This window comes from Hesperophylax consimilis, chromosome 1 (assembly GCF_061612785.1).
Source record: "Hesperophylax consimilis isolate HC1 chromosome 1, BYU_Hcon_1.0, whole genome shotgun sequence".
Classification (NCBI taxonomy): domain Eukaryota; kingdom Metazoa; phylum Arthropoda; class Insecta; order Trichoptera; family Limnephilidae; genus Hesperophylax; species Hesperophylax consimilis.
This window is the reverse complement of record NC_142836.1, coordinates 15,787,587-15,814,229: the sequence shown is the minus strand read 5'-3', so window position 1 is coordinate 15,814,229 and position 26,643 is coordinate 15,787,587. Positions and strand designations below refer to the sequence as shown.

Genomic DNA, 26,643 nt, shown 5'->3' with positions numbered 1-26,643 from the left:
GATCGCGATTGAAAAAGCAGAAAACCAACACAGGTTAGAAAAAATATTGCAGTTGGAGTCAGATCTAGGACCAGTGATGCGTAGAGTAGCCGATGCCACGGAAGCAAGCCTATCGTTTGCCGATATTGTGAAAAATGGCCCACAGAAGATGATACCATCAATCAACCGCTCAGGACTTAACGTTGGGACCCCCAAACCTGCTGTATGCATCTTCCCAAAGCTGGATTCTACAAAAGATAGCGACGATACGAAACAGCTACTAAAAGATACATTACGACCATCAGAACTTGGAATCCGTGTGACGGGTATTAGGAGAATCAGAAACAAAGGCGTTGTAATCCATACTGCAACACAAGAAGATCAGGATAAAATACTGAAAACCCCATGTCTAGCAAACTCGGACACTCTAAGCGCTCGATTACCAACAAAACGGCTTCCAAGGGTGATTTTCTTCAACGTTCCTCGTGACCTAACGGACGAGTGCTTCCTAAAAAATGCCTTAGCAGGAGCCCAGGACAAAGCAGGCCTAGATTTCGCAGTAAAAAGTTGCAAGCTAAGTCACCTTGCTGGCGCTCGAACTGGATCAACTTGCCACCGGGTCTTCGAGGTTCCTGCCCACATTCGTCACGTGCTGGTGGAGCAGGGGAAAGTCTTTGTGGACTGGAATGTGTGTCGTGTTCGTGACTTCATTGGACTTACAGTGTGCTCCAAGTGCCAAATGATCGGACATTCCTTCAAGTTTTGCAAGGACCAGCAAAGATGTGGACACTGCGCAGGCGAAGGTCACGCCCGGATAAACTGCCCAAAAGCCGCCGCCGAGCCTGTCTGCGCCACCTGTACAAGATTTGGGAAGCCCGCTGCACATCCGACTGGAGACAAGGACTCCTGCCCGGCCTACAAGGCTGCCCTTGCCAAGGACTTTGCAACTATTGATTATGGCGTCTAATTACATTGAAGAAGATGACGAGGTAGATTACGAAAATACTCATAATTTCTGTGATTGGCTAAAGTTTCATAGCAACTACAATATGGAAAATATTAATATTGTTCAGTTGAATGTTAGATCGATTTATAAATACTGGGATACTTTGAATGTCTACTTAAATACTTGTTGGAAGCATATTCATGTGTTAATGTTATGTGAAACGGCTATAACACCGAATCTTGTCTGTCTGTATAATATTCCTGGATTTAATTGTTACAACTATTGCCGAACTAAAAAATCTGGAGGAGGTATATTGCTATATGTTCGAAATGAATTCACATTTCAACAGAAAACAATAGAAACAAATCATTTTGAATGTGTGCTTGGCTCTATGACACTTCCAAACAAGAGTATTTTAAACATCATAGCAATATACCGCCCCCCCAACTCTAGCCAACCACAATTTCTTAATGAAATATCTGCCATTCTGCATACTATAAGCCCCAAAGAAAATGTTTTACTTATAGGAGATATTAATCTAGACTTGTTAAATTGTCAAAACCCTATTATTATGGCATATGAAAATATAATGTCGGATAATTATTTAATCAAATGTATTTGTGACGTAACTAGAGAAGCAGTTTTAGCAGGAAAAGTTACTCGTACTTGTTTAGACCACATATTTGTCCGATTTAACAGTGGATGTAAACAAAGCGATTCTCTTTCCTCATGTGTATGTAATAATATTACTATAGCGGATCACTTTTTAACTGCAGTTAATATTAAATATAGTGCAAGGAAAGAAGCCCCAGAACACGGGGAAAGAATTTCGTTTTTATCGCAAAACAAAATCGACAAAAACATTCATAATTTTAAGTGGCACTCCTTGCTTGAGGAACAAGATTGCAATATACTATATAGTAAAATTAAAAACAACTTTAAGAATTTGTATGAACAGAGTAAAATCGTTATGAATTATAAACCCAAAAAAAGACCTCTGTCAATAAAACCTTGGATAACTTCTAATATCTTAGAAAACATTAAAAAAAAGATTCATTGTACAGAAGGTGGAAGAATTTTCCTAGCAATCAATTCTTTGAATTGGAATATAAAACTTTCAGAAATAAGGTTACAAAAGAAATTATTAAATGTAAGTCTACCTTTTTTAACAATAAATTCAAAAATTATTTTGGAAATACAAAAAAAACTTGGGATGAAATAAATAAATTATTAGGACGCAAGTCCAAAAGTAGTTGTGACGAAATAATCTCGAAATATATGTTAAATACGAATAATGAAGAAACCGTAGCAGACAAGTTTTTAGAATATTTTACAAATAGTGTTAGCTCTATGATACATAAATGTGATTATTTAGCATCGACCGTCAGGCCAAATGAAGTGCAACATAGTATGTACCTACCCAGAGCTACCTGCCAAGAAATCAATATTATTGTTAGCAAATTAAACAATTCAAAGTCACCAGGGATTGACAACATTCGAATGTTTGACATTAAGACACATATTAATATTTTAGGGCCTGTTATAACACACTTTATCAATTTAATTTTATCGCAAGCAGTAATACCAGATGAACTAAAAAGTAGCATCATTAGGCCAATTTACAAAGGGGGCAAACATACAGATATTCAAAATTATAGGCCAATAAGCATATTGCCAGCCCTAGAAAAAATACTTGAAAAATACATTTCCATAAAACTTAATAAATATCTAGAATCTTTCTCTTTGTTGGATCCCAACCAATATGGATTTCAAAAGAAAAAAAGTACGGAAATGCTGCTTCAGGAATTTTCAAATCACATAAATTATGAATTAAATCTAAAAAAACAAGTTTTGGTTTTATTCATAGATAACTCTAAGGCATTTGATACCATTGATACAAATAAACTATTAGAAACACTGGAGGCAATAGGAATTAGAGGAAAGCTGCTAGTTTTATTAAAAAATTTACTAACTGATCGACAAATAAGAGTAAAAATTCTTAAAAAATTTAGCAAAAGAAAATATATCTCAACAGGTGTTGCACAGGGGTCAATTCTAGGGCCAACCCTTTATATTATTTATGTCTCAATTATGAGAAAATTGTTTTCATTTGTTAAATATTTTGTATATGCAGACGATACGGCGCTCGTAATATCGCACGAAGATCTGGTTGCTGCAATGAACCTTATGCAACATGATTTTATTGCCCTACTGAAATGGTCGCATGATGCAGGCCTCTTTATAAACGCCAAAAAAACTAAAATTATGCACATCAGATCTCCACACGCCAGATGTAATGTAATTCCTTCATTATATACACACACATTTGACTGCATACATAAAAATGTTGCACAGCCCTGTTCATGTGAAACCATTGATTTTGTCAAAAGTTATGTATATTTGGGTGTTACTATTGACTGCTACATGAAATGGGATGTACAAATTGCTAATGTTTGTAAACGTCTACGAGCTATTGTGGGTAGGATTTATAAAATAAAATATTTCGTGCCTATAAGTACTTTAAAGTTAATCTACTTATCTCTGGCTGAATCCACTATACGTTATGGAATTACTTCTTGGGGACATTCTTGTAAAACTAATGTAAGCTATATACAAACATTACAAAACTCCATTATAAAATTGTTAATCCATAAATATGACAATCAACACAGAAGTAACATTAAATTAATATACAAGTCTCTGAATATTTTACCTGTCAGAGGATTATTGTTTTATAATATTGTAAGTCAACATGTTATATTGTCTGATTCATTGTATAGGGAAAGAGTTTGCCATAAACATAACACAAGATTCACTCAAAATGAAGGACTGGTAGTTCCGAAATGTACTAATAAATATGGTGAAAGAACTTTAAACTATATAGTACCCAAAATGTTTAACTTATTACCAATGACAATTAAAAATAATAACATGTATACTGCTAATGTTAAATATAATCTAAGGAAATGGTTAATGGATAATAATGATCTATACTGATACCCCTGAAATGGAATTCATATTCTTAGAAAATGGAAAAACAATTATTTTGTAATACCTGACTACCTACCTCTATTTATGAAACTATTGATGTACTTGTTGATAATACTAATTTGTTCATACATTTATTTTTACTTGCTTATTTTATAAGGCTTTTATGTTTTATGTTGATAATACTAATTTGTTCATACATTTATTTTTACTTGCTTATTATATAAGGCTTTTATGCTGCTATTTAAACTTTTCTGCAATGTAACCAATTTATGTAATTATGTACCGTTCAAATTGTATCTTATGAATGTATAAATGTTGTCTCTATGTCCCTGCTGACAAACTACATAAGTAGTTTAGCGGGTTTAAATGTGAATAAATAAAAAAAAAAAAAAAAAGTATAAAGTGGGTTTTAGATTTATTATTTTACCGAATAATTGCTATAAGTCAGAAAATGTATGAGTTTCTGTATAGTTTTTTATGTATTTTATTAAATACTAATATTGATTGTCAGTTTTCAGTAGATAAGGGCTATTATTGTAAGCGAGGCCTGAACTGAGGAATATCGACTGGTTTGGAAATTGCTCTAAATCCGCGAGATATAACTAACCAACTAACTAAATATCACGCCGTTTCCGCGCAGGGATAGGCAGAGAGGACGGACCGCCAAACAATTCGGTCTTGGCACACATTCCTTGCCTCATTCACATTCTTATATCGTCTCATACATACTCTTCTATTATTCTGACTCTTGACATGGCCCGACTCAAGTATCTAATTCACTTGGTCGTGCCATGTCTTCCCGAGATCACCGAGATATCGAGTCGATATACCCGTTTTTTTAAATTGCCAATACTTAAAGTTCAGAAAACTTTTCAAAGTTCACTTTTATTCATTGCACATAAACATGAGTTCTTCAGACGAAATTGTTGACAAGTGTGTTCGAGAAAATAGTTTTGTTAATGTTTTTCTAATAAAACACACAATATAATATAATATGTAAGTGATGATTTTGAATAAACGAGAGTAATTAAATCATAACTCTTTATTAAAAAAACTAAAATTTAATAAATGCGTATCGTTTTGAGAATCATCAATGTAATCCTATTACTCTTTACAAACGAAGAAAAATTTTTGACGTACTGTTTCTATACAAAATTGTGAACTGCCTTATTGACTCCCCAGCCCTGTTAGAAAGGATTGCATTTCATTGTCCTGAACGCAATACCAGATCAAATACCTTATTTTATATACAACATTTCAAATCGAAATACGCACAAAACTACTTGCTCGGGCGTATCTGCAAATCTTAATTACTCTAAGCTGAAATCGTTTAAAATAAAATTAACCTTACTATGTACCTGAGTTAAAAATATTACTTCTGTATTGTTTAGTATTCTCTTTTTAATCATTTTTCACACACACTATGTACTTTATTACTTTTAATTAATTTCTAGCTTTGATAAATATTATAAATGGAACTTAACTGGTTTAAATCATGTTCTTTATTTTATGTTCTTTTTTTGTAAAACTGTATGTTTCCAAAATAAACTAAAATAAAAAAATAAAATAAAATATGCCAAAATATTAATAACACTACGAAAAACATGGTGTTTTTCCAACGTTCAACTCGGAACATGCCGGGCCGGCCTTAGCCAAACGGCGCGGCGCCTGTCGTGAGTAAATTTTTTTACGTCCTTTGCCATAACTGGTAGACGCTCAGGTAGATGATCACTGTGTGCAATAATATTCGAATGATTTGTATTTTTCTAGCGCCGTTTTTTGTGAAAAATAATCTCTAGAGCGAGGAAGTTTTATTAATTGATACGTTTTTCTTTCAAGGAAAACACCGTAAAAGGTTAATTTTATATTATATTAACATTTGAAAGTTTCTTGTTGTTTTTAACAGAAAACCTTTCAAAACAGTGTTAAATCATTTCAGCACAAAGAGAGGTAAATTCTCGGTTTTCTTCAAAACTTTAATAATAAAACTCTAATCATCTAATTATGTAAGGAAGAGTGCATGGGGCAGGCGTGCAGGTTTGATTTGTAAATAGGTATATATTAAAATTTTATTCTTAGAATGATGACATTTGATTTCTAAAAACTGTGTGTTAGGCCCAGGCAATACCGGGAACTACAACTAGTGTGATTAAAATGTAGGTAGTACAAAACAAAAGAACGGCTTTCTTACCTACCGCCCAAAGCACTTAAAACACTTTTTCTCCATGGTTAATACCAGCCATGTCGATTTATTGGTAAATGGACTAAGATCAAAGATCGGCATTCTTTATTTCAACAAATGCTGGATGATTTTGAGCACACGTAATAACAAAGTTTTGAGACGAAGCTGAAATTCGGAATAATTAGCGGGCTCACATCAATCAACACATTCGCTGGCCAACACGAAACAAGCTATGCGTTTAGTAAATATTTGTGACTTCGATCAATCTTATTTATATCTTAAGTTTGTTTTTGACGGGTAAGTCCAAAAATGTGTGAGGTATCAAGTAACACGTTCGAAATAATAATCTTTTTTATAGTTAGACTTCTAAAATAAAATTAAAATATTTCCTTTTCTGTTCATCATAATCGTAGGCGTATTGTGGTAAAATAATAGAATAGAAAAATAAGAAAACGAGAAATCTCATGAGGGCGTTTTTCATCATGCAAAAGTCTGAGGATTCTCCGCTTAAATTTCGTATGCACCATCTTTATAAAATTAAAATGCAATAACGATGTACGAAGTCAGTTAAGTGTACGAGAGATCTTGCTAAATGGACTAGAACCAAAAGATACTCAGTTGCGACTTTCTTTATTCCGTGGGTACCTTGTAGATTAAGATACACTTGTTATAGGAATGCGGAAATCCGGAAAGAACGAAAGATCATTGAAAGCTTACTATTTTATCAGGATTAACTCTTAAGCTTAGAGTAACAATATAAAGAGACCTCATTTTGCGAAATTTTGTAAGGAATTCTTGACCTCAGATGACCAAAGGGTGTGCGACCTATGAACTAGTGCAGGGTTGTCACAAATTACGTAAATTAGGTTTTTTTTCGTTAGTCGTAAATAATTATAATCAATATACTTTAACCTTTTCTGTTCATTTAAAGACATCAGATTATAAATAAAAATATAAACAATCAAACTTGTTAGAAAGTAAATATTATTATAAAATGAACTACAGTTCCACCAAAAATTAGTTTAAAAACAAAAGTAATACAGATTTTAAAAAAATGTATTGTGATTTAAATGTTGGCTAAAAAGGAAAAGTGAGTCATTCTTCGTGTACAGCGGATCCAAAGCCATCTGAATTTTCTATAATCTGTAAACATGAAACCCAATTTATTTTCTGTTTTGTTATCAAGGCTCTATTTCAATTTTCAATACACGCGCACAACATTTTCTTCTGCACTTTATGTGAACGACTGTTCTGACAAAGGTGGGGTGGACAAATCTGGATTTAGTATTATCTGAAAATATCATTCTTCTAGTTAGTAGCAATTAAATAGTTCATTTTTCAACAATCATTAATAAAAAATAAAGGTAAAAAAATGAAAAGATTCAATAATGAGGTTTCAAAAAGGTTCAAAGAAAAATGTGCATAAAAACCATTTGTGTAGCCAAAGGAACTTTTGCGAATTGATACCGTGAAATCCTTTAGACGGATCTTTGTTTGGGTTTTGTGAGGTAGAAATATACAGAGATACATTCAGATGCCAAATGAAACGGGTAAATTGAATTCTTATCGCTTATGCAAGATTTTTTGTTAGTAAAACATATTAAAAGTGCATTAAAACGAATACAAAACGGAAATTTGTTACATTAACACAAATAGTGCAAGGATTGTTTAAATATTGGTGAAATTTACTGGCTGTTTTATATTTGATCATATTAAATATTCCAGACGAAAGCTTCCTGAAAGTAAAATACATCATGTGAAAACTTTATATTTTTCATCCTTTGTACTTCGGTTGAAGCACCCATGTACTATACATATAGCCATAGTTTTTTTTTTATATTTCGCTCAAATAACGCAAGTCAGTAATATATTTGAATTTTCGACGGTCGAGTCGTTTGACAAAAGATACAAGTGCGAAGTTATTTCGCTTCTAAAAGTAGCTATACAGGGTGTATCGGCACTAACCCGACAAACTTTAACCAGCTATTCCTTAGCACATTTGGAGTAAAAAATGTTATGTACACTTTGCTGTCCGGTAACATTTTTTTTCTTTTAAAAACAAAAAATAAATAAAATTTCCACACTCCGCTACTGCCCACAGTATAGGGGTAAAATAATTGGCAACGCCGCGCTACTGTCATCTCTTTCACACATATTCTGTCTCAAGTCCCGTGTGGTTCCCGCCACCCCGTCTCGTATCAGTGGTCAGTGCTGTTTTGGGAGTTCGCATGTCATCAAGTTTCTAGTTTCGTTTTTGTTTTGTTATCTAAGTTTTTACTGTTGAAATATGCCCCTCAATTATCCACCTGCCGAGCAAGCAGATATTGTTTTTGTTTATGGATTTTGCAATGGAAATTCACGAGCAGCCGTAAGGGAGTATCGCATGAGGTTTCCTGGAAGACGCGTCCCACACCATGCTACCTTTGTCCAGGTTTGTACCCTATCAATTGTTTATTGAAACTATTTACATTCATTGATAATGCCAAAAAGCGCTTTTGAAATTTAAACTGGGAACATTAAAAACATAACAAGGGGCCACCAACTTTAAAAATGTAAATTGTACTTTAGGTGATTTGTGTTCAGTGGTCACTAAACGGCGTTTTAAAAAGTTAATTAATTTTAATCTCTAATAAATGCATCATTCACTGCAATTGAATTCACTCCCTTTCTCACCATGGGATTATTTAAATTACTTGAATTCAATTTCACCCCTGTGAATCCAAGATATCAACCGTACCTAGTTAAGAAAATTATAATTTAAAACACTTTGTTATACATTTTACTATAAAAAAATGAAATAAATGAAGAGAAAACGTAAGTTTTCTGATATGTGCCTAAAATAAGTGTTCTTTAAAAATAAAATGAGTGAAAAAGCCCGCGATTGTTTATTTGACATTATTACTGAGCTGAATAATAAAAGCAGTTGTTATTTGTTGTTTTGTTTCAGATGTATCAACAATTGCGTGACTGTGGCATCGGACGGATTGAAGGCGCCGGCGGAGGACACAACATCGTTCCTGTGGCAGTTGAGGAGAGAATCCTGAACTTAATTACCGAAGACCCCACGCTGTCCGTGCGTCGGGTCGCTCTGATGATAGGACACAGGGAACACATGGCGGTATGGAGAGTTCTGAAGAAGCACGGGCTCAAACCTTTTCACTATAGGCGCTGCCAAGGCCTCATGGAGAATGACCACTTTTCCAGAGTCGTGTACTGCAGAAGAATGCTGCATAATGTCATAAGAGATGCAGACTTCATGAAAAACATATTGTTTACCGACGAAGCACAGTTCACTAAAACAGGAGTGCTAAATGTGCACAACTTGCACCATTGGGCTGAACAAAACCCCAAGCTTGTTCGGGAGTCGTCGAGCCAGGACAGATTTTCCATCAACATGTGGGCAGGAATCCTGGGAAATCAAATACTCGGTCCAATCGAGTTGCCTCCCAGACTAAATGGACCGATGTATTTGGAGTTCTTACAAGTGCAACTGGGCGAGATTCTGGAAGATGTGAACCTCGAATTACTACGGAGAATGTGGTTCCAGCACGATGGAGCCCCACCACACTATTCGATTGCCGTGCGGAACTACTTGGATGTCGAGTTTCCTGGTCGTTGGATAGGCCGTGGAAGTCCGGCCATTGCTTGGCCACCAAGATCACCCGACCTGACCCCCCTGGATTACTACCTGTGGGGGGCTCTCAAGGAAAAAGTGTATGCTAAGCCAATAGCCTCAAGAGAGCAACTGCTCGAACGAGTGATGGAAGCCGCTGCAGAAATTAAAGCAAATCCTGCAAACTTAAATAATCAAAATATAACAAGACTACACGCTTGCATCGAAAATAATGGTAGTCACTTCGAACAAATGCTCCAATAAAAAAATTAACATAAACTACATGTCCGCATTTTCATTTATTATTTATTGGTAAAATTCTCACAATGTCATTCATTTACACATCAATATTACCTACATATCAATATTTAATAAAATCTGTAGAAGAGTATGCCCGTCGGCATTCAACAAGTTTTTCGACAAGTGTGTCGAAAAGCGTCTTCTCTCTTTCCTACACACTAAATATTAATGGTTAAAAATGAGACGACTGATGCTTGTAAGCGCGCCAATACGTAAAAACAACGAAACTCGAATAAGAATTGCCAGGTGGGTTTTTTAATCGCTTTAATCTGACTTTAAACAATAATTAAACACGTAAAAATTATTTAATATAATATTACAGTACAGTACTTTGAACCTTCGCAATAAATTTATTTGATTTTAAGTTTAGTTTGTAGAACTCCATTTCAATTTAGAGATTTTTTTTATTTTAACAGTCTTATTAAAAAATTTATAAAAACAGTGTGTTTATAAACAAGTTCTGCTAGTTGTAATTATTATTACGCGTGACAGCTGTTTCACCTTCTGACGGCATTATCAAACTTTGGTAAAGCCACTTACAGACGACGTAAGTGATAACTTTCTTTTTTTATTATTCTGGCTTTATTGATTTCCGAGTAAATTGTCGTAAATTATTATTTGCTAATCCCAATATTATTTGCTAATGCTAATAATTAAGTGAAATTTTAAACAATGCAATAATAGGATTATTGCATTGTTAATTTCACTTAATGTCGTTGGTATTTCCAACTGATGACTCAGGGGTTTATTTCCCTGAATAATTAAGTATTTTGGGGTCTAATTATTATGCATTTCATTACATCCGATAATTTAAACAATTTTTATGTTGAATTGGGGTAAGTTTTATGGCTAAGGGAAGGAGTGGAAGGTGAGGAAGTACCTGGATATTCAGATCTGGTCACCAAATACGGCTAGTCATTTCAAGCAACGTTTAAATTCTAAACCTGGATATTCAGATCTGGTCACCAAATACGGCTAGTCATTTCAAGCAACGTTTAAATTCTGAACCTGGATATTCAGATCTGGTCACCAAATACGGCTAGTCATTTCAAGTAACGTTTAAATTCTAAACCTGGATATTCAGATCTGGTCACCAAATACGGCTAGTCATTTCAAGCAACGTTTAAATTCTGAACCTGGATATTCAGATCTGGTCACCAAATACGGCTAGTCATTTCAAGCAACGTTTAAATTCTAAACCTGGATATTCAGATCTGGTCACCAAATACGGCTAGTCATTTCAAGCAACGTTTAAATTCTGAACCTGGATATTCAGATCTGGTCACCAAATACGGCTAGTCATTTCAAGCAACGTTTAAATTCTAAACCTGGATATTCAGATCTGGTCACCAAATACGGCTAGTCATTTCAAGCAACGTTTAAATTCTGAACCTGGATATTCAGATCTGGTCACCAAATACGGCTAGTCATTTCAAGCAACGTTTAAATTCTGAATTAATTAATCAATTACGAAAAAGCGTGGGGTTAAGAATATTTTTTTTAAATTATAGTTGTAATTTATTGTCGATTTTTTAAAAAAATTGCGATATTTTAAATAAAATTTAATAATTATTGTTTAAATAAATTAGCAATCTGGCAGCATTCATTTGCAGGTGGTCAATCCAATGCAGTCATGACGTTTGTGTGAGTGCTTTCCTTTGTCTCAGTGTGTTGCGCAGCAGTTTTATATGAACCGTTTTTTGATTCATCGGGATTGTTTTTAAAACTATACATTCTTTGTACCTTCAAATTAGTGGAAATAAACTTAAGTGTGTCAAGCTGCTCGTTATATTCCGGTAATTCTGGAAGGCTTTTAACATAAGCAATAATATTCATAAATCACATTCCGCGAAGTTGTAAATAACTAAATTTATTAAAAAATATACGTTGTAGGATAGCCTAGCAAGTAACATTTTGACAGAGCACTTACGGTGATTTAAAAAACAACGGCGCTGTTCAAATAATCCAATTATTATTATTGATAAGTACCTAAGTGAGGAAAATTGTTTTTAAAAGTGCTCAGAATTATTGGACTTCGATTATAAATTCAGGAAATCTACTAATTAGTTTCTTAGTTTCAAAATTAGACTATTTAATACGTGAAACGCGTAAGAGGTGAAACCAAAGCATTCCAGAGGTGAAACAATTTAGATACAAAAATAAAACTGATGTGTACAATACAAGAAGACAATCAGTGATTCGCATACGAAAAATGTGAATAATCATTATTGTTAAATAAAATATTTCTTTTCTGGTACTGGATTATGTAATACGGGCTTCGTTCGCAGCAACACGCGAGAGTTGCGATGTTGCTTTCAAATTTTGACAAAGGATAAAACAGTGGTGACATGTGGTGAAAATATGTTTAATTAATTTTTTATTAAAAAAAAACGTTACCGGACAGCAAAGTGCACATAACATTTTTTACTCCAAATGTGCTAAGGAATAGCTGGTTAAAGTTTGTCGGGTTAGTGCCGATACACCCTGTATACTGTTTAAGCCCGCCTCAAATCGTATGCTTTTAACAACAATTATATAAATAATTTTTTTTCGAAGAAAATTTCATTTGAACCCTTATCACTTTGTGATGTCATTATTTATTATATTAAAACACAAATAATTTGTTTAGATCACTTTAATGTATATATAACCTCTACAAGTTTCATGAACTAAGTTCACATCATCAGGAGCAAGGATATACTAAAGTAAAAAATTAAATATAGATTACAATTGAACATTGGAAGGAGTGGGGAGGGGTAAGAGTGGGCAGAGTTTTATAGAATTAGGAATTACAATATTGCTAGACGGGAAGGACCAGTTTAGTGGAAAAATGATTAAAAGTGGGTTTATAATTTTTTTGGTAATTAATTAAGTCTGCTTTTTCATTTACATGTTTTTTTTAATTTCTAAATTAATTATTTGCGAAGCTTTATATCCTTTGTGCAATATTTCAATACCTAAGTTTTTATCGAATGTGTGTTATTTAAAAGATGATCTGCAAACTCAGATTCACAATTTTCGTTTAGAGCTCTGAGATGTTCTTTAGTTCTAACTTCAATGTTTCTATTGGTCCTACCTACCGACAAAGGAATCTGATAGTATTATTGTCCCAGCGTCTGGACGGTGTAGGCCCTCTGATTGGTCAAATTTAAATTGTCTGTTTCGGGTAACTTGAATATTAAGACACGATTCCATACTAAAATAGGATCGCCTCATAATAATACGAGATTTCTTCATAAGCATCGTTTCTGCTCATATAATTTTTGGATAATATCGAAGAAAATATGTTTTAGAAAGTTCATAATCCATTGGATTAATTACATTACAATGAAAATTCTCCACAGTTACGTGATTATTTTTGACGTTTATAAAAATTCACGCGTTTCTTCAAGATGGCCGACAGAGCGCACCTCTGGCGGTTTAAAAACGAACCAAATGCCTGGCGCGAATATTTAAATATGCAGCTAACAATACTTGACTACTTACCATTAACGAGCGTTTTATAAGAAGATTTCTTCTGGAAGCTTATCACTTTGTAATGGCATTTATAATTATTTTTTATATTTTTTTTTCTTATTAATTATATCTGATTTTATATTGGCATGTTTTCTAATTTCTAAAATTTCAAAATTATTTATTTGCGATGCTTTATATCCTGAGTGAAGTATTTTAAGACCTGAATTTTTATCGAAAGTGTGATCATTATTTAAAAGATTATTTGCAAACTCAGATTCACTATTTCCATTTATAGCCCTGCGATATTCTTCAGTTCTGACTTCAAAGTTTCTATTGGTTCTACCTTTGTAAAAGAAATTACAATCATCTCAATTGAGTTTTTAAACTCCTGTTTTTTTTTGTTTGAATTTTGCTATCATTATTATTAAGAATATATTTCTTCATTGTTATTAGTGTAAAACGCCAGTTGAATGGTACCAGGATTGTTTATATATATAATTTTAGAAGTATCGTTATCCACAAACAGAATTCTACGCCATTGTTTATTTCTATCTTTAGAAAGACCGTTTGAAGAGAATGTGTTTAATTTTTTTATTTAGTATTTCAACTATCAATTTATTAGAATAACCGTTATTAAATGCTATTTGTCTTATGAATATATTGTTTTATGCTTATATGCTATTTGTTTTTTTCAGGTCTTAAAATACTTCACTATAAATAATTTTGAAATTTTAGAAATGAGGAAACATATTAATATAAAAGCAGATATAATAAACAAGAATTTTTTTATAAACTCTCTTTTAAATATTTTCCCACTCAACTGGTCTTTCCCGTCTAACGATATTGTAATTCCTAATTATTATAAACCCAGCCTACTCTTACTCCTCCCCCCTCCTTCCACTTCTTCTTTCCCAATTGCAATCTATATTTAATTTTTGACTTCGGTGTATACACAATAAAATGTAAACATTATATTTATTTATTTATTGGACAATTTGCATAGCGCCGCTTTTGTGAGATATCACCTCAGGGGCGCTATATTGTAATAATTTACCTTTATATAAAGATTTTTACTCTCCTGATGAAGGTGTATATATAATCTAGCTTTAAACTTTATTAGATACAGTAACAGTTGTAGGTAAAGAATTACCACCAGTTGGAGTAAAATTAACACCTTTTAATTAAACCGACTGCTAATGTCATCGCACAATTACCCTCCTTTTATTCATAAACACGGGTACAATTAATCAATATGTAATAATCTATTATTTAAGTCAACTTTGTTAAAACTATCTTTAATTGTGACAAACTAAACGATATTGATTCAACTTATAGAAATTGACGGTTGTAACACATATTTAAGCACTGCAAGTCTCCTATGAGCTAATTATATTAGGTACGATAACAGTTAATATCAGTTGTAGACATGTAGTCAATAATAGTGTTTCATTTGAAATAATCCATCACAAATACGTAAAATTTCATTTATTCAAACAACTGTCATTCTTATTATGCGTAAATTTAGAATGTTATTATTAATTAACTCCTTCCTGTTCCCTTTTTTAACAATATATATACTCACCCTCTCTCTGTGAATGTTCTAATATCTATCTATTAAATGTAACTGTTGTTAATATCACTTAAAATGGGCGAAGCCCAAGCAAGAGCCGCCCGCAGGGCCTAGCAGAAAAAAACCCGCGGAGCGGGTTTTTAACTGCTAGTAGTAATTAATCTATTAATCATATAGTGGAAAGATGACTTGATTAATTATCTGTAACAATATCGGTGTATGTATCTTTACGAAAAATATTAAATTTTATTTTAGTACCCATTAACGTCAGATTTAAATATAAATTTTTTTAACTCTTATCTCTACCTATTTCTAGTGTGAATTGAATATTTGGAATACTGGGAGAAAGAGTCGGAGGACGGAGACACCCCTGTAATAACACCCTAAATCAATATTATTTCCTGCATGAAATCAATTAATTGAAATGGTTTGACAAAATAATTGGTAAGTATGGAGAGCGTACCATGATAGAGAAGCGTGGCGGTCTGCTATCTCTATCCCTAAGAATTGCATATTGGTTAGTTAGTTAGTTGTGAACATATCCATTCGAATGCTTTTAGCACATAAATATCACACAGTCACTGAATATGTTTATTTCAATAACATGCTGTATATTGTAGTCAGAAATAAGGTAAATGCATTCACCTCAGAGTTAATTAAGGTTAGTTACAGAGCTTAACTTCACTATACGGTAGTAAAAAAGGTACCTGTTTACAGTTTCATTGGCCGAATGTCCATCCCGTACGACTCCGTCTCCAGTTCGTTGTCCCCCCCCCCCCTTTCTCCCAATAACGACATCCCTCAGCACAAAGTGATCACTCACGTCGAAACTAGGATGTTTTTTGTTCGGCTCAAACCTGACAACAAGCGTCACATAATGCTGGATGAAATGGAATCCCATTACGGCACAGTGAAAATTTTAATCGAAAAGCACGCACGCGAGCTTTCGACATAGCATTCGGAGCATTTGCCAAAACGGACCAAACCAGCAAATGTTAATGTTCTGAGAATGTAAATTCGGTAGAAAAAACTAATCGAATTTTCCAAATTTTTAAACTTAAAGGTAGGTAGGTACTCTTGGTATTTTTGATTCAGTCGTCTAATTGTGTTCTGTGGTTTCCAGGTGCTACGTATATGAGTTAGATTCATTTGACGAAACCTGCGATACAAAAGACTAGGGCATGAACTCAAGGGTCGCGTAGGAGGTTCAAAATGCAGCAAAATGTAAAACTTTCAATTGTTTTTGTATTCCTTATGTGGGTGTTTTTCCATAAAAAAATATTTTCATAATTTTTTTTTCCTTTTTATAAAGCAGAAGATTATTTTTTGTTTTACCCCTTTGGTGATCGCTGTTCAGAATCGAAACGTTTCGTTGCTTGAAAGGAATAGATTCCTCCCCTTTTTGCTCCCCTTTTGCGCTTTTAAAAAATAACTATTATAAATTAGTGTCACAGAGTCTCCATAATTTCATAAATAATTCAAATGTTTCAAAGAATTTTGATGGGAGAACTTAACAAGGAAAGAGCATGCTCGGGTGCGTGCGAGTACGGAAATTTCCAAGCTTTCTACAGCATTGATTGTTTGCATGTTTATATTTGCCTTTTGAAAATATTTTTTTGCATACTAAATTTATATGCATGTATGGGCGCCGTCAGCTTCTCCAATAATACACAATTTCCTCGCATAATACCTTCTAAAATAAACATCGTTTCGGTTCTGTTATTCTCACATCTGATACAAGAATGTGTTTGAAAATACATGCAAAATATAATAGGTAAATTGGCCAGAAAATGTATATTATGATAATTAAAGATTTTTCGTGTACGTTAAATATTATAGGAACAAAAAATTGATTTCCCAAGTTGGAAATAAATAATTAAGACTTAGAGGAGTACTTTTTCATTGTAATTTACATAATACAAGTTACATTTTACTAAATATTACATTTTCGGACATTCTTGGTCATGCAAACCTTATCCGAAAAGAGAAGCCCTTATGCCTAATAACGGAGTCACGACTCTGACTTTGATTGGTGCGTAATGTTTTTTTTACTTTAATTTGTAAATATTGGAATATATTTTAAAGTGTATAAAAATGTATTTGTTTTTAGTGGTCATGTACAGATTGTACAGCTCAATGCATTCTTTCAATGTTTTTTTACTATTAAGGTTTTTATGGGTTTTTCTGTTCAATTTGAGATTTTCGAGACTTTTGCTGTCAAGGATTTTCTTTTGTGGGAAATAAAAAACATTTATTTTAAATTTATGTGTAGAACGACATTGGCCATCAAACAGTTGTTTACGAAAAACGTTGGCTTTAAAATAACATAATGCAATGTTAACAAAGATGTCTTTTTCTTATTGTGCCATGTTCCACTCCAAAGCCAATATAAACAAATGTATTTTACCGTTTAATCTAATGCAAGCGTTTTCCTTGTCTTAAATGGACTGTACGTGATATGTATGCCTAAATGTACACCTGCCCATGTGGAACATGGGTGGAAGCGCTTCCTCTGAATCACAGTACTTATTTAATTAACTTCCTATCTAACTCCACCTGTTCTATCAATAAGCCGTGCGTATTATCGGACGAGATAACAAAATTCACTTCCGTGATTTCAATTAGCTGATTAAAATATTATTTGTAGTTCTGAATACAAGCACCTGGTACTGTCAAAAAATATTCTGCGAAAATATAATCAAATATGCCACAGGGTTATTCAACAGATGGATTTCACTTCTTCATTTCTTTTTCTACGAACATTATTTAATGCGTTCTCGGAATATCGTGCTTTAAAAAACCTATTTTCTTACTTTTATACTTAACATTGTAAAGATATATTTTTTAACCTTAGTTTTTTTCTACTTACCTACCGCGTTTAAATGGTTTTACATTTTAATGATTTAATTGGCATGCCACGGAAGAATTTAAGACAAATTTAATTTTCAAATTCAAATTTGCCTGAAATTGGAGATAGTTTTATAACATTGGGATACGGGAAAATAATGCGAGTTGAAACAGCCAGATTAATTAAATGTCTCCTAAAAATTCACATCGCTACTAAAGTTAGCGAAAATCAGTCTTTGTTAATGTTACAAACTAATTTGTTCTGATTTTTGGGTTATAATATTATTCACGTGGGCAATAAACATGATAATCTTAATTCCGTTTGAAATTTGTTCTGTCATGAAAAGGAAATTAATTCTGTTTGCAAACTAATTTCTCTCTAAGATTGTTATAGTTGGCTGCGCTTCAGAAACGAGCCGTGATTCGAATTTTAATTTTTTCAATTTTCCAGAACAAACAGTTTCAATTGGTATTTTGTTTTAACTTTTAATGTTTATTTTTAGAAAAAAAATGCTTTTACATTCTACTGCATAGTTAAAACAATAAATGAGTTAAAAGGCGCCAAGATGTTTGACGTGAAAGTTTTACAAGTAGTTTTGATATCCTAAATAATTAAAATAGTGTTTGATTTTTTTAAACCAAAATGTGCCATGATGCAAATAGCCATTTTTTTTGTTTCTGTACGTTATTTGTTTTCCATGCCAAACTAGACAATATCTGAGTTATTTTTCTATTGAAGCACGATTCATTACGAAATTCATCACTAACTCAAAATCGGCATTTTTTTAACTCAAGAAAAAGCCATCGATTTGGCCGTTCATACGATCGCTGAGCACTTTTTGCTACATGGGCCCCGTCAATTTGACGTTAACATTGTAAGCTTACGTTACGCTTAACTTACGATTTTCTTAGAGCTGGAGTGGAGTGCCAAGTTTAACAAATTTTATATATAAATTGATATATAAAATTTATAATATTAAATATAAATATAATTTCGGTTTTCTTTCAAACGTAAAAGTATCAGCGTAATTTTCAAAGTATCAGCCGGTGATCAAAGATGTATTTTGATTTACGGCGGTTGTTAGTTGCACACTCGGTCTGTATCTTACTTTAATCTCCAGAGCTTTTTACTGCTTTGAAAAGTTACTGGACTGCAACTCCCGTGTAAATACAAAATTAGTTTGGAAAATTTGCATTACATTTTAAAGAGCTAGATCAATTGAATATATGACGACTAAAAAAGTACCGATGAAAACATTTTTTTTAAATATATTTATTTGTTGCTAGAGCAATCCTGATGAGTTACAAAACTAATTTTAGGACCGGAGGAACTTGCAATACATAGGTGGGAGTTAAAAGATATTTTTATATAAAAAAATGTAGTTTCACATACAAACCGTACGAAAATAGAAAAAAGGAGGTTAAGTAAAATAAACAAAAAAAATAAACAGCGATATACACATAAGTACAAAGCCAAGGTAAGAATTTACTAAAGGGTACTTATCCACTCATATAAAAATAGATTATGCTTGATTACAAGTACAGAGGATAGAAAAGAGAGAAAAAAGAAATAAGACAAAACAAAACACGACAGTAAAATTTCGTATTTTCGTTTAAGAATGTATTTACAGAAAAAAAATCTTTTAAAGCTCTATTATGATTTTTTTAAATGCTCGCTGTTTTATACATATCTGTAAAAGAGTTACAGAGTGTGTAGGCATAAGGTTCAGAGATTTTATCCCACATTTTGGAGTGTGTTAGAGGAATGCGGATTTTCATTGTTATCACGAGTATTTTGGCTGTGGATGTCTTGATTGTAAAGTGGTTTGGTGTAAGTGTGGGTTGATTGTTGGGTAATTTGTAGGATGGTGCTCGTGATTTCGTGTTTGGGAAGGATTGTGATAGAAACTGAATAGACTTCATTGACATTTGTGTCCCATGGAAGACCAATAACATTTATGAGTGCTTGTTTTAGGATCACCTGTAAGTCAGCTATCAGTTTCTTTGATGCAAAGCCCCAGGTACAGCAGAAATGGGATAGGCGTGAATGCAACAAGGAATAAAAGCATAATGCACTTAGTTGGTAAAGGAATGGGTAGTAATTCTTGAAGCCTATATAGTACACCAGTTATGGAGTAATTTTCTATTTCACGTGATTTATGTGGAAATCCCACGATAGCTGGGAATGTACAAACAGACCCAAATGTTTTGTGCTCCTTTTCTTTTCGAGACAGTTGTCACCAATTTTGATATTGAGGCTGAAATATTTCTTGTTGCTGAAGTTTGTTTAACCAACCAACTTTTGAGATGGGAAACATCAACATTCATTTCCGTTATAAGCTCCACTGAATTCGGTTTGCTATAAAACATTAACGATCTCTGTAGAAGAGTATTATTCAACTCTCTTAATGCGTAGAAACCCAATGTTAATACGATTTTATATGTTATTACTATATTTATTTTAATATTACTATATTTAATTTAAAAGCAAAAATAGATAAATTAATAACTTTATTGTTCTCATACAGCTGTATAGTTCTTTTAATGCTTCACTTTGTTATGTCATTATCAAGAATAATAGCAAAGCCGCCAACCTACCTACTCGCGATTTGCCTGTTTGTTCTCGAAAGATTGGGACCTATATCAAGGGCATTGATAAGCAGCTTCAGAGCAGTCAGTAAATCAGTCCCTCGTAAACGCTAGAGGCCTACTCGGCGGCAATTCAACCTACTATTGAGGAGAAGTTTCAACTAAGCATTAGCTCCGCGGGATTACAATAGATCCTTGGCCTTGTGACATTTTCCCTGACCACCACATACTTCACACTGGAATACCCGGAAGTCTCAACGTCTTCACCAGTGATGAACACTACCATTGACTACCATGACGACATCGTCGTTTGTAAATCTGAACTCTACTAGACGCGATGTTGAGACACTAACTTGATCGCCGTGATCATGGACCACGGATTCACATCCCACAGTGATGCATATCAACTACTATGACAACATCGTCGTTCGTCGTCAACAACAGTCGAGCCACTGACTTTCTACGGACCACGGATTCACATCCTACCGTGATGTGACCTACATGCATCACATCGTGATGCACTGCAGGGAAAACGGTTGGAAAAGATATGTGGATGATATTTTCTGCATTTGGTTAGGAACAGAAAGACAACTGAAAATGTTCTTAAATAAATTACATAAAAATATTCAATTCACATAAGAAATAGATTTAGGTAAGAGTTTCTTAGATTTAAATTTAACATTAAGAGGTACTAAAAAAGAATTTAATATTTTCCGTAAAGATACATACACCCATATTGTTATAGATAATTCATCAAATCATCCTTTTCTCAAAACATCCCGCCTTCCACTCTATGATTAATAAATTAATTACTATTCCTTTGTCGGTTCAAAATTATACTTCAGAATTAAAACTCACAAAACAAATAGCATTTAATAACGTTTATTCTGATAAATTGATAGTTAAAATACTAAATAAAAAAATTAACCAAAATTTCTTCAGACGGTATATTTACCCTATTTCTAAAGATAGAAATAAACAATGGCGTAGAATTCTATTTGTTGATAATGATACTTCCAAAATTATAAATAAAAACATTCCTAATACTATTCAACCGGCATTTTACACCAATAACAAAATGGAGAAATATATTCTTAATTATAAAGATAGCGATAATTTTACTAAAAAATCAGGAGTTTATAAAATAAATTGCAATGCTTGCAATTTCATTGGGGAGGATTTTCAGGGAATGTTTATAATCCAATGTTGTTCTGGAAAAAGGATCACGGCCAATCCTTCTGGAATATTCTCATGTTAGAGTTCAGATATTTTTTTCTTGGATCTACTATGAAATTCATTAATTATTCTCTTTCATGAATTGTTTACTATAATTCATTGTCGTGATTAATTTTCTTACTGTAATTTCACTGAAAGAATTAACACTTCATTTTATTCAAATTGACGGCAAAGGAAAGGTATTATACACTAATCCAATACCTTGTCTCGAGATTTTTCTAAAGATAATAAAAAACACAATGTTGTAAAAGAACTACGTAGGCCATTTTTTTTTTAATTGTACAAATGTAATATTAAAAATTATGTTTGTTTAGAATTACTGAGATTATTGATTTTCAAAATCATTTCACAAATTGAAATATTTTGCGAAATTCAACAGATATTTCTGGATTACGTTAATCTTTATCGTATCAGAAATGGAAATCAATACCAGGGATTTGACAAATAACTCATTCAAGAACTTAACTCTGAGAACTAGTATTTCAAGTTCTAAACTGGTTTGGGTGAAATAAATACAGAGCTTTTGTAAAGAACGCCTCACTCAACAAAGAACTTAATTATAAGTAAACTCCTGGGTTTGGAGATTTCTAGCTGAAAACTCCTATCAACAGACAAAAGACCTCTGGACTTTAAACTACTAACTGTATCAGCAATCCAGTTCTCATGTAAAATGTTTCCAGGGTCCTCTCGGCGTCATTTTCACCAAGTGAATAACTCCTCTGCACCCCGCCTCTGTTGTTTCACCTAATCTTCTTCTATCCTCTTTCGGAAGCCCTTAAAGTTAATTATTATTATTCATACCGGTTCACGAAGAAAGTGTTCTTCATTCACTTTCAGTATAGTTCTGATGAAAGAAGTAACCCAACAATGTAATTAAATTTTATTGTTATCATAATATGCACCTAGCTATATTCATGTTTGAATAGCTACAACTTTATTGTGATCAATAAGCACCTAGCTATATTCATGTCTGAATATCTTAAACTTTGTTGTGATCATAATATTCATATCTTATTAGGTAAACTTTATTGTGATTATAATATATTCATGTCTGAATGTCATATTTTTGCTATATTCATGTCTGAATGTCATGTTTTAGCTATATTCATGTTTGAATAGCTAAAAATTTTATTGTGATCATAATATGCACCTAGCTATATTCATGACTGAATAAATCATCTTAAACTTTTCCGTTCAGTGAAAATATTAAGGACGACCTGAAAAATTTACTGATCGCTGGTTGAGCTATATGAAATCTGTTGATTTTTTTTGCTTGTTATTAATAGTGTAACGCCTTTTAATAAAAACACAATTTCATAACTTTTCTGCTCTACTTTTTATTATTAATGAATAATGACTTATTTTGGGGTTTTTAGACGCGTGTCATAGTTGTGTAGGTATGTAATTACTTCATATTTTATACAGAACGACGTAATACTATCATCCACATTCAAATGATATGAGATTTTCAAAGCCAAAACTATTATAGTGATTTAGTTCTGGGGTATTTATGCCGTGTTGCACTCCTTATTTAGCCCACGTTTCGGATAACATTACAGCGTCCATCATCAGGGCAGGTGTGTTAAAGGTTGTTGTGAAATGTGTAGATGCGATACCGTGTTGCAGGGCTGGTATAACAGTATGATTTAAAATGGTTTGTGCGTTTAGTATGATGTAGCCGTATACCAATTACCGGATACCAAGAACTATTGAGCTTGGCCCCGTCGTCTTTATTAATATTGGGATTTTTGTGAATTTCAATTGCCTCCGTAATTAGGCGTGTTCTGGGCGTTTTTGGGTATTTATATTTCTTTCAATTTCATCGAAATATTTATGTACCTATTAAATCACATTATTTAAGTAAATACCTAAGATAAAATTTATAACACATACATTGTTAAGATGTTTATTTTTTTCGGTTAGTCAGAATGCGAAGTCATCTAATATAAACTTTCCCATAGGTTTTGCTTAACCTGCTTCAAAGCTTTAAATTATGTATCGTTTCACAATGTTTTTGTTACCTTTTAGAAGATCTGTAGGAATTTATTTCATGTTGCCTCCTACAAACTCTTGTTAATTCCAGGAAAATGAAATGACATTCACCAGAGGTTTTCTTTATTGTTGAGTACAAAGGTAAGAGCGCAGTGCCACGTGTAAGGAATAAAATAATCCTTGCTTATAAATACGCAGTAAAATATTTTGACTATATGTAATTGCATATTATCAGAAATTATACCATATTACAAGAATTAAATAATATCAGATTTACTTTATCCAGAAGTAAAAATATTTATTTATTTTATTTTTCACGTATAGATTTTTATATATATTTTTAACGTCATAGGTTTTATTAATATATAAAACCTGCGCCTCACGTCATTTTGCTATTATTTTTTAATCATCGAAAAAATTGAAACAGAAAATCAAAAAAAGAGCAAGTTGCATCCTAGATCGGAATTGAGCCCAGGACCTCAGCTTTGCCGGGGCTTTGCTCTCTTGCTTTTTTTTTATTTATTTTCGCTTTTAATTTAATTTATTTTTAAGTTGTTCAATGATAGTTACCTCATTCAAATATTCTTAATGTTTTAAGATAATATGTATTTTAAATTCCATATTATTCTTATTACATCACTCAAGTTTATTAATGAGGAATTATTAATTCTGAACACGTCGTTAAATGATTAAAATCCATGAAAACTTTGAGAAAAAGATGTGGTATTATTTAGAATGTCAACAGAATTATGATTGTTCCTTATCAGTATTTCTCCACTTCAATGTAAATTACGACCCTTTTGGCTTAAAAGTACCTTTCAGAGATTATCCTTTTAAATTAATTATACGATTTGTTACATCGCATAATTATGATATCTATAGTTCAATGAAAAACATATAGAAATATCTGTAAAAGGTCTTATACTGTTAAAACAAAGACAATAGATGCTTTATTCTTTAAAATAAATATTTACATTTTTCTCTGAACCATGAGCAACAGTGTTTACGTACATTTACTGACATTTTATTCATTTACCGATTCTCTCTTTAAATATTATATCTATACAGGGTGTATCGGCACGTACCCGACAAACTTTAACCAGCTATTCCTTAGCACATTTGGAGTAAAAAATGTTATGGGCACTTTGCTGTCCGGTAGCATTTTTTTTTCAATTAAAACCAAAAAAAAAAAATTCCACACTACATCACTGTCATTGGCATCGCTTTTCGTGTTCAACAGCTGTTATAAGCAAGTATGTCGAAAAGCGTCTTCGCTCTTTCGCACACACTAAATAATAATAGTTAAAAATGAGACGAATGGTGCCGTACCATTTCGTTGTGATTGTAAAAGTGCGCCAATATAGGTACACACGTGCATTATTCAACGGAATTCGAATAAAATATTGCCAGATGGGTTTTCAAACTTTGCAAAGGATAAAACAGTGGTGAAAATATGAATAATTATTTTTTTATTTAAAAAAAAACGTTATGGACAGCAAAGTGCCCATAACATTTTTTACTCCAAATGTGCTAAGGAATAGCTGGTTAAAGTTTGTCCCAGAACCCAGCATTCTTATGTGACATGCTTTTTTCATGTTTTTTTTTCTGTTACATGGTTTGTTTAGATGCATTAGTAGGTATTATCTTCTTCATTAATGAGTAAAAATTCATGTTCACATTTTACATAACAAATAAGTTTAATACATTAATAACATCCAAAACACAAAAAAACATTTTAGCTATTTGCCGAGCTGCTTTTTTAAATACCTCAACAAATTTGAAAATAATTCAATACTGAAATCTAAAGCGTGTAAAAAACAAAATTATTTATTTTTTTCTAAAAATTTTAAGATTACGAGCTATGTTTTGTGTACGAACAGGGCTGTGTAATGATTTTGTTGTTAAAGTTTAGTAATGTATTGAATGCAGATGTGAATAGAATTGCTGTGAACTAACTTGCTATTTGCCTGTTCCCGGTGCTGTCCGCGTCAGATCCGTTGGGCAGCTCGCGCAGCCACCTCGTCCAGCGGATACGACTCCTACCAATCCCCGCACCGAAAGTGCTACTTGCAGGTACGTTGAATACCTTTAAATCTCTTCTTTTCAGTAGAAACCGCTTAACACGAGTATGGATATAACATAATAACTGTTATATGAAATAATTTTATTCGTTATACTTAAAACAATATATTTATTTGACTTTTTAGGGTATTAAGACGTAAAAATTTGAGTTGATTGTAACTGGAAGGCTGTCCTCAATAACCCAAAGTCCCAAAACATTTAACAAAGTTTTTTTTACCAATAATCTTGTTTTGTTCATTTTGTGTAAAGCGTTCTCTACTGTATGTAGGTACCTTTATTATACCACTCCTAGCTAGGTAAGTACTCTTTTTATCTATTTTCATATAGACATCTGCAGCCGTAACGTCGTCCAGCGGGTATGAGTCAGACCACTCACGCCACCGGAGGTGCTATTTGCAGGTATGTGCTATATAAACTGCTTATTCCATCTCTTCTCTGGGTAAGTGCTATTTTTCATAATTTTCTTTGAAGGAAAAATTCTCACTTCCTAATCGAATTAGCTAGGTAATATTTGACTGAGCGTAGTGAAGTCCAGCTATGACTCGACCACTTTGAATTTGGTCTGTCTGTTAATTTTGATACGTGTTTCGTGATCGTTCAATCCTGTTAGCCGTGTTTGAAACTACATTTTTACTCCACAAGAGCGCATGAGCGTTGCTACTATTGCAAGCTGTCAAGTTGGAGTAATCAACATTACGCGATGTCTACTGTTCACAGAACTACTAGCTTATATGTCCTTCCGAATTAATTCAGTGGCTCTTATTCTGTCCATATATATTAAAAATTGTTATTGTAGTACATACTTCAGTATGTACTGATTTATTGATTTTTTTTATATTATCCATTATTCAACTCAACTG

At 32.8% G+C, this 26,643-nt stretch overlaps 2 protein-coding genes across 4 annotated transcripts in view; both read left to right on the top strand.

The window, feature by feature from the left end:
* LOC149426357 (QRFP-like peptide receptor) overlaps positions 1-26,643 on the top strand; it is a 240,428-nt gene that overhangs the window by 176,428 nt on the left and 37,357 nt on the right. For all 3 annotated transcript variants that reach the window (XM_089636533.1, XM_089636543.1, XM_089636551.1), the window contains exon 9: positions 25,694-25,774. In XM_089636533.1, coding sequence (XP_089492659.1) covers positions 25,694-25,774 — 81 coding nt within the window. The remainder of the gene's footprint in view (positions 1-25,693; positions 25,775-26,643) is intronic.
* Positions 8,386-16,215, top strand: LOC149426358 (uncharacterized). Its single transcript, XM_089635101.1, has 3 exons — positions 8,386-8,529; positions 9,046-9,701; positions 16,161-16,215. Exons 1-3 carry the CDS (start codon positions 8,386-8,388, stop codon positions 16,213-16,215), a joined length of 855 nt encoding a protein of 284 aa, XP_089491227.1.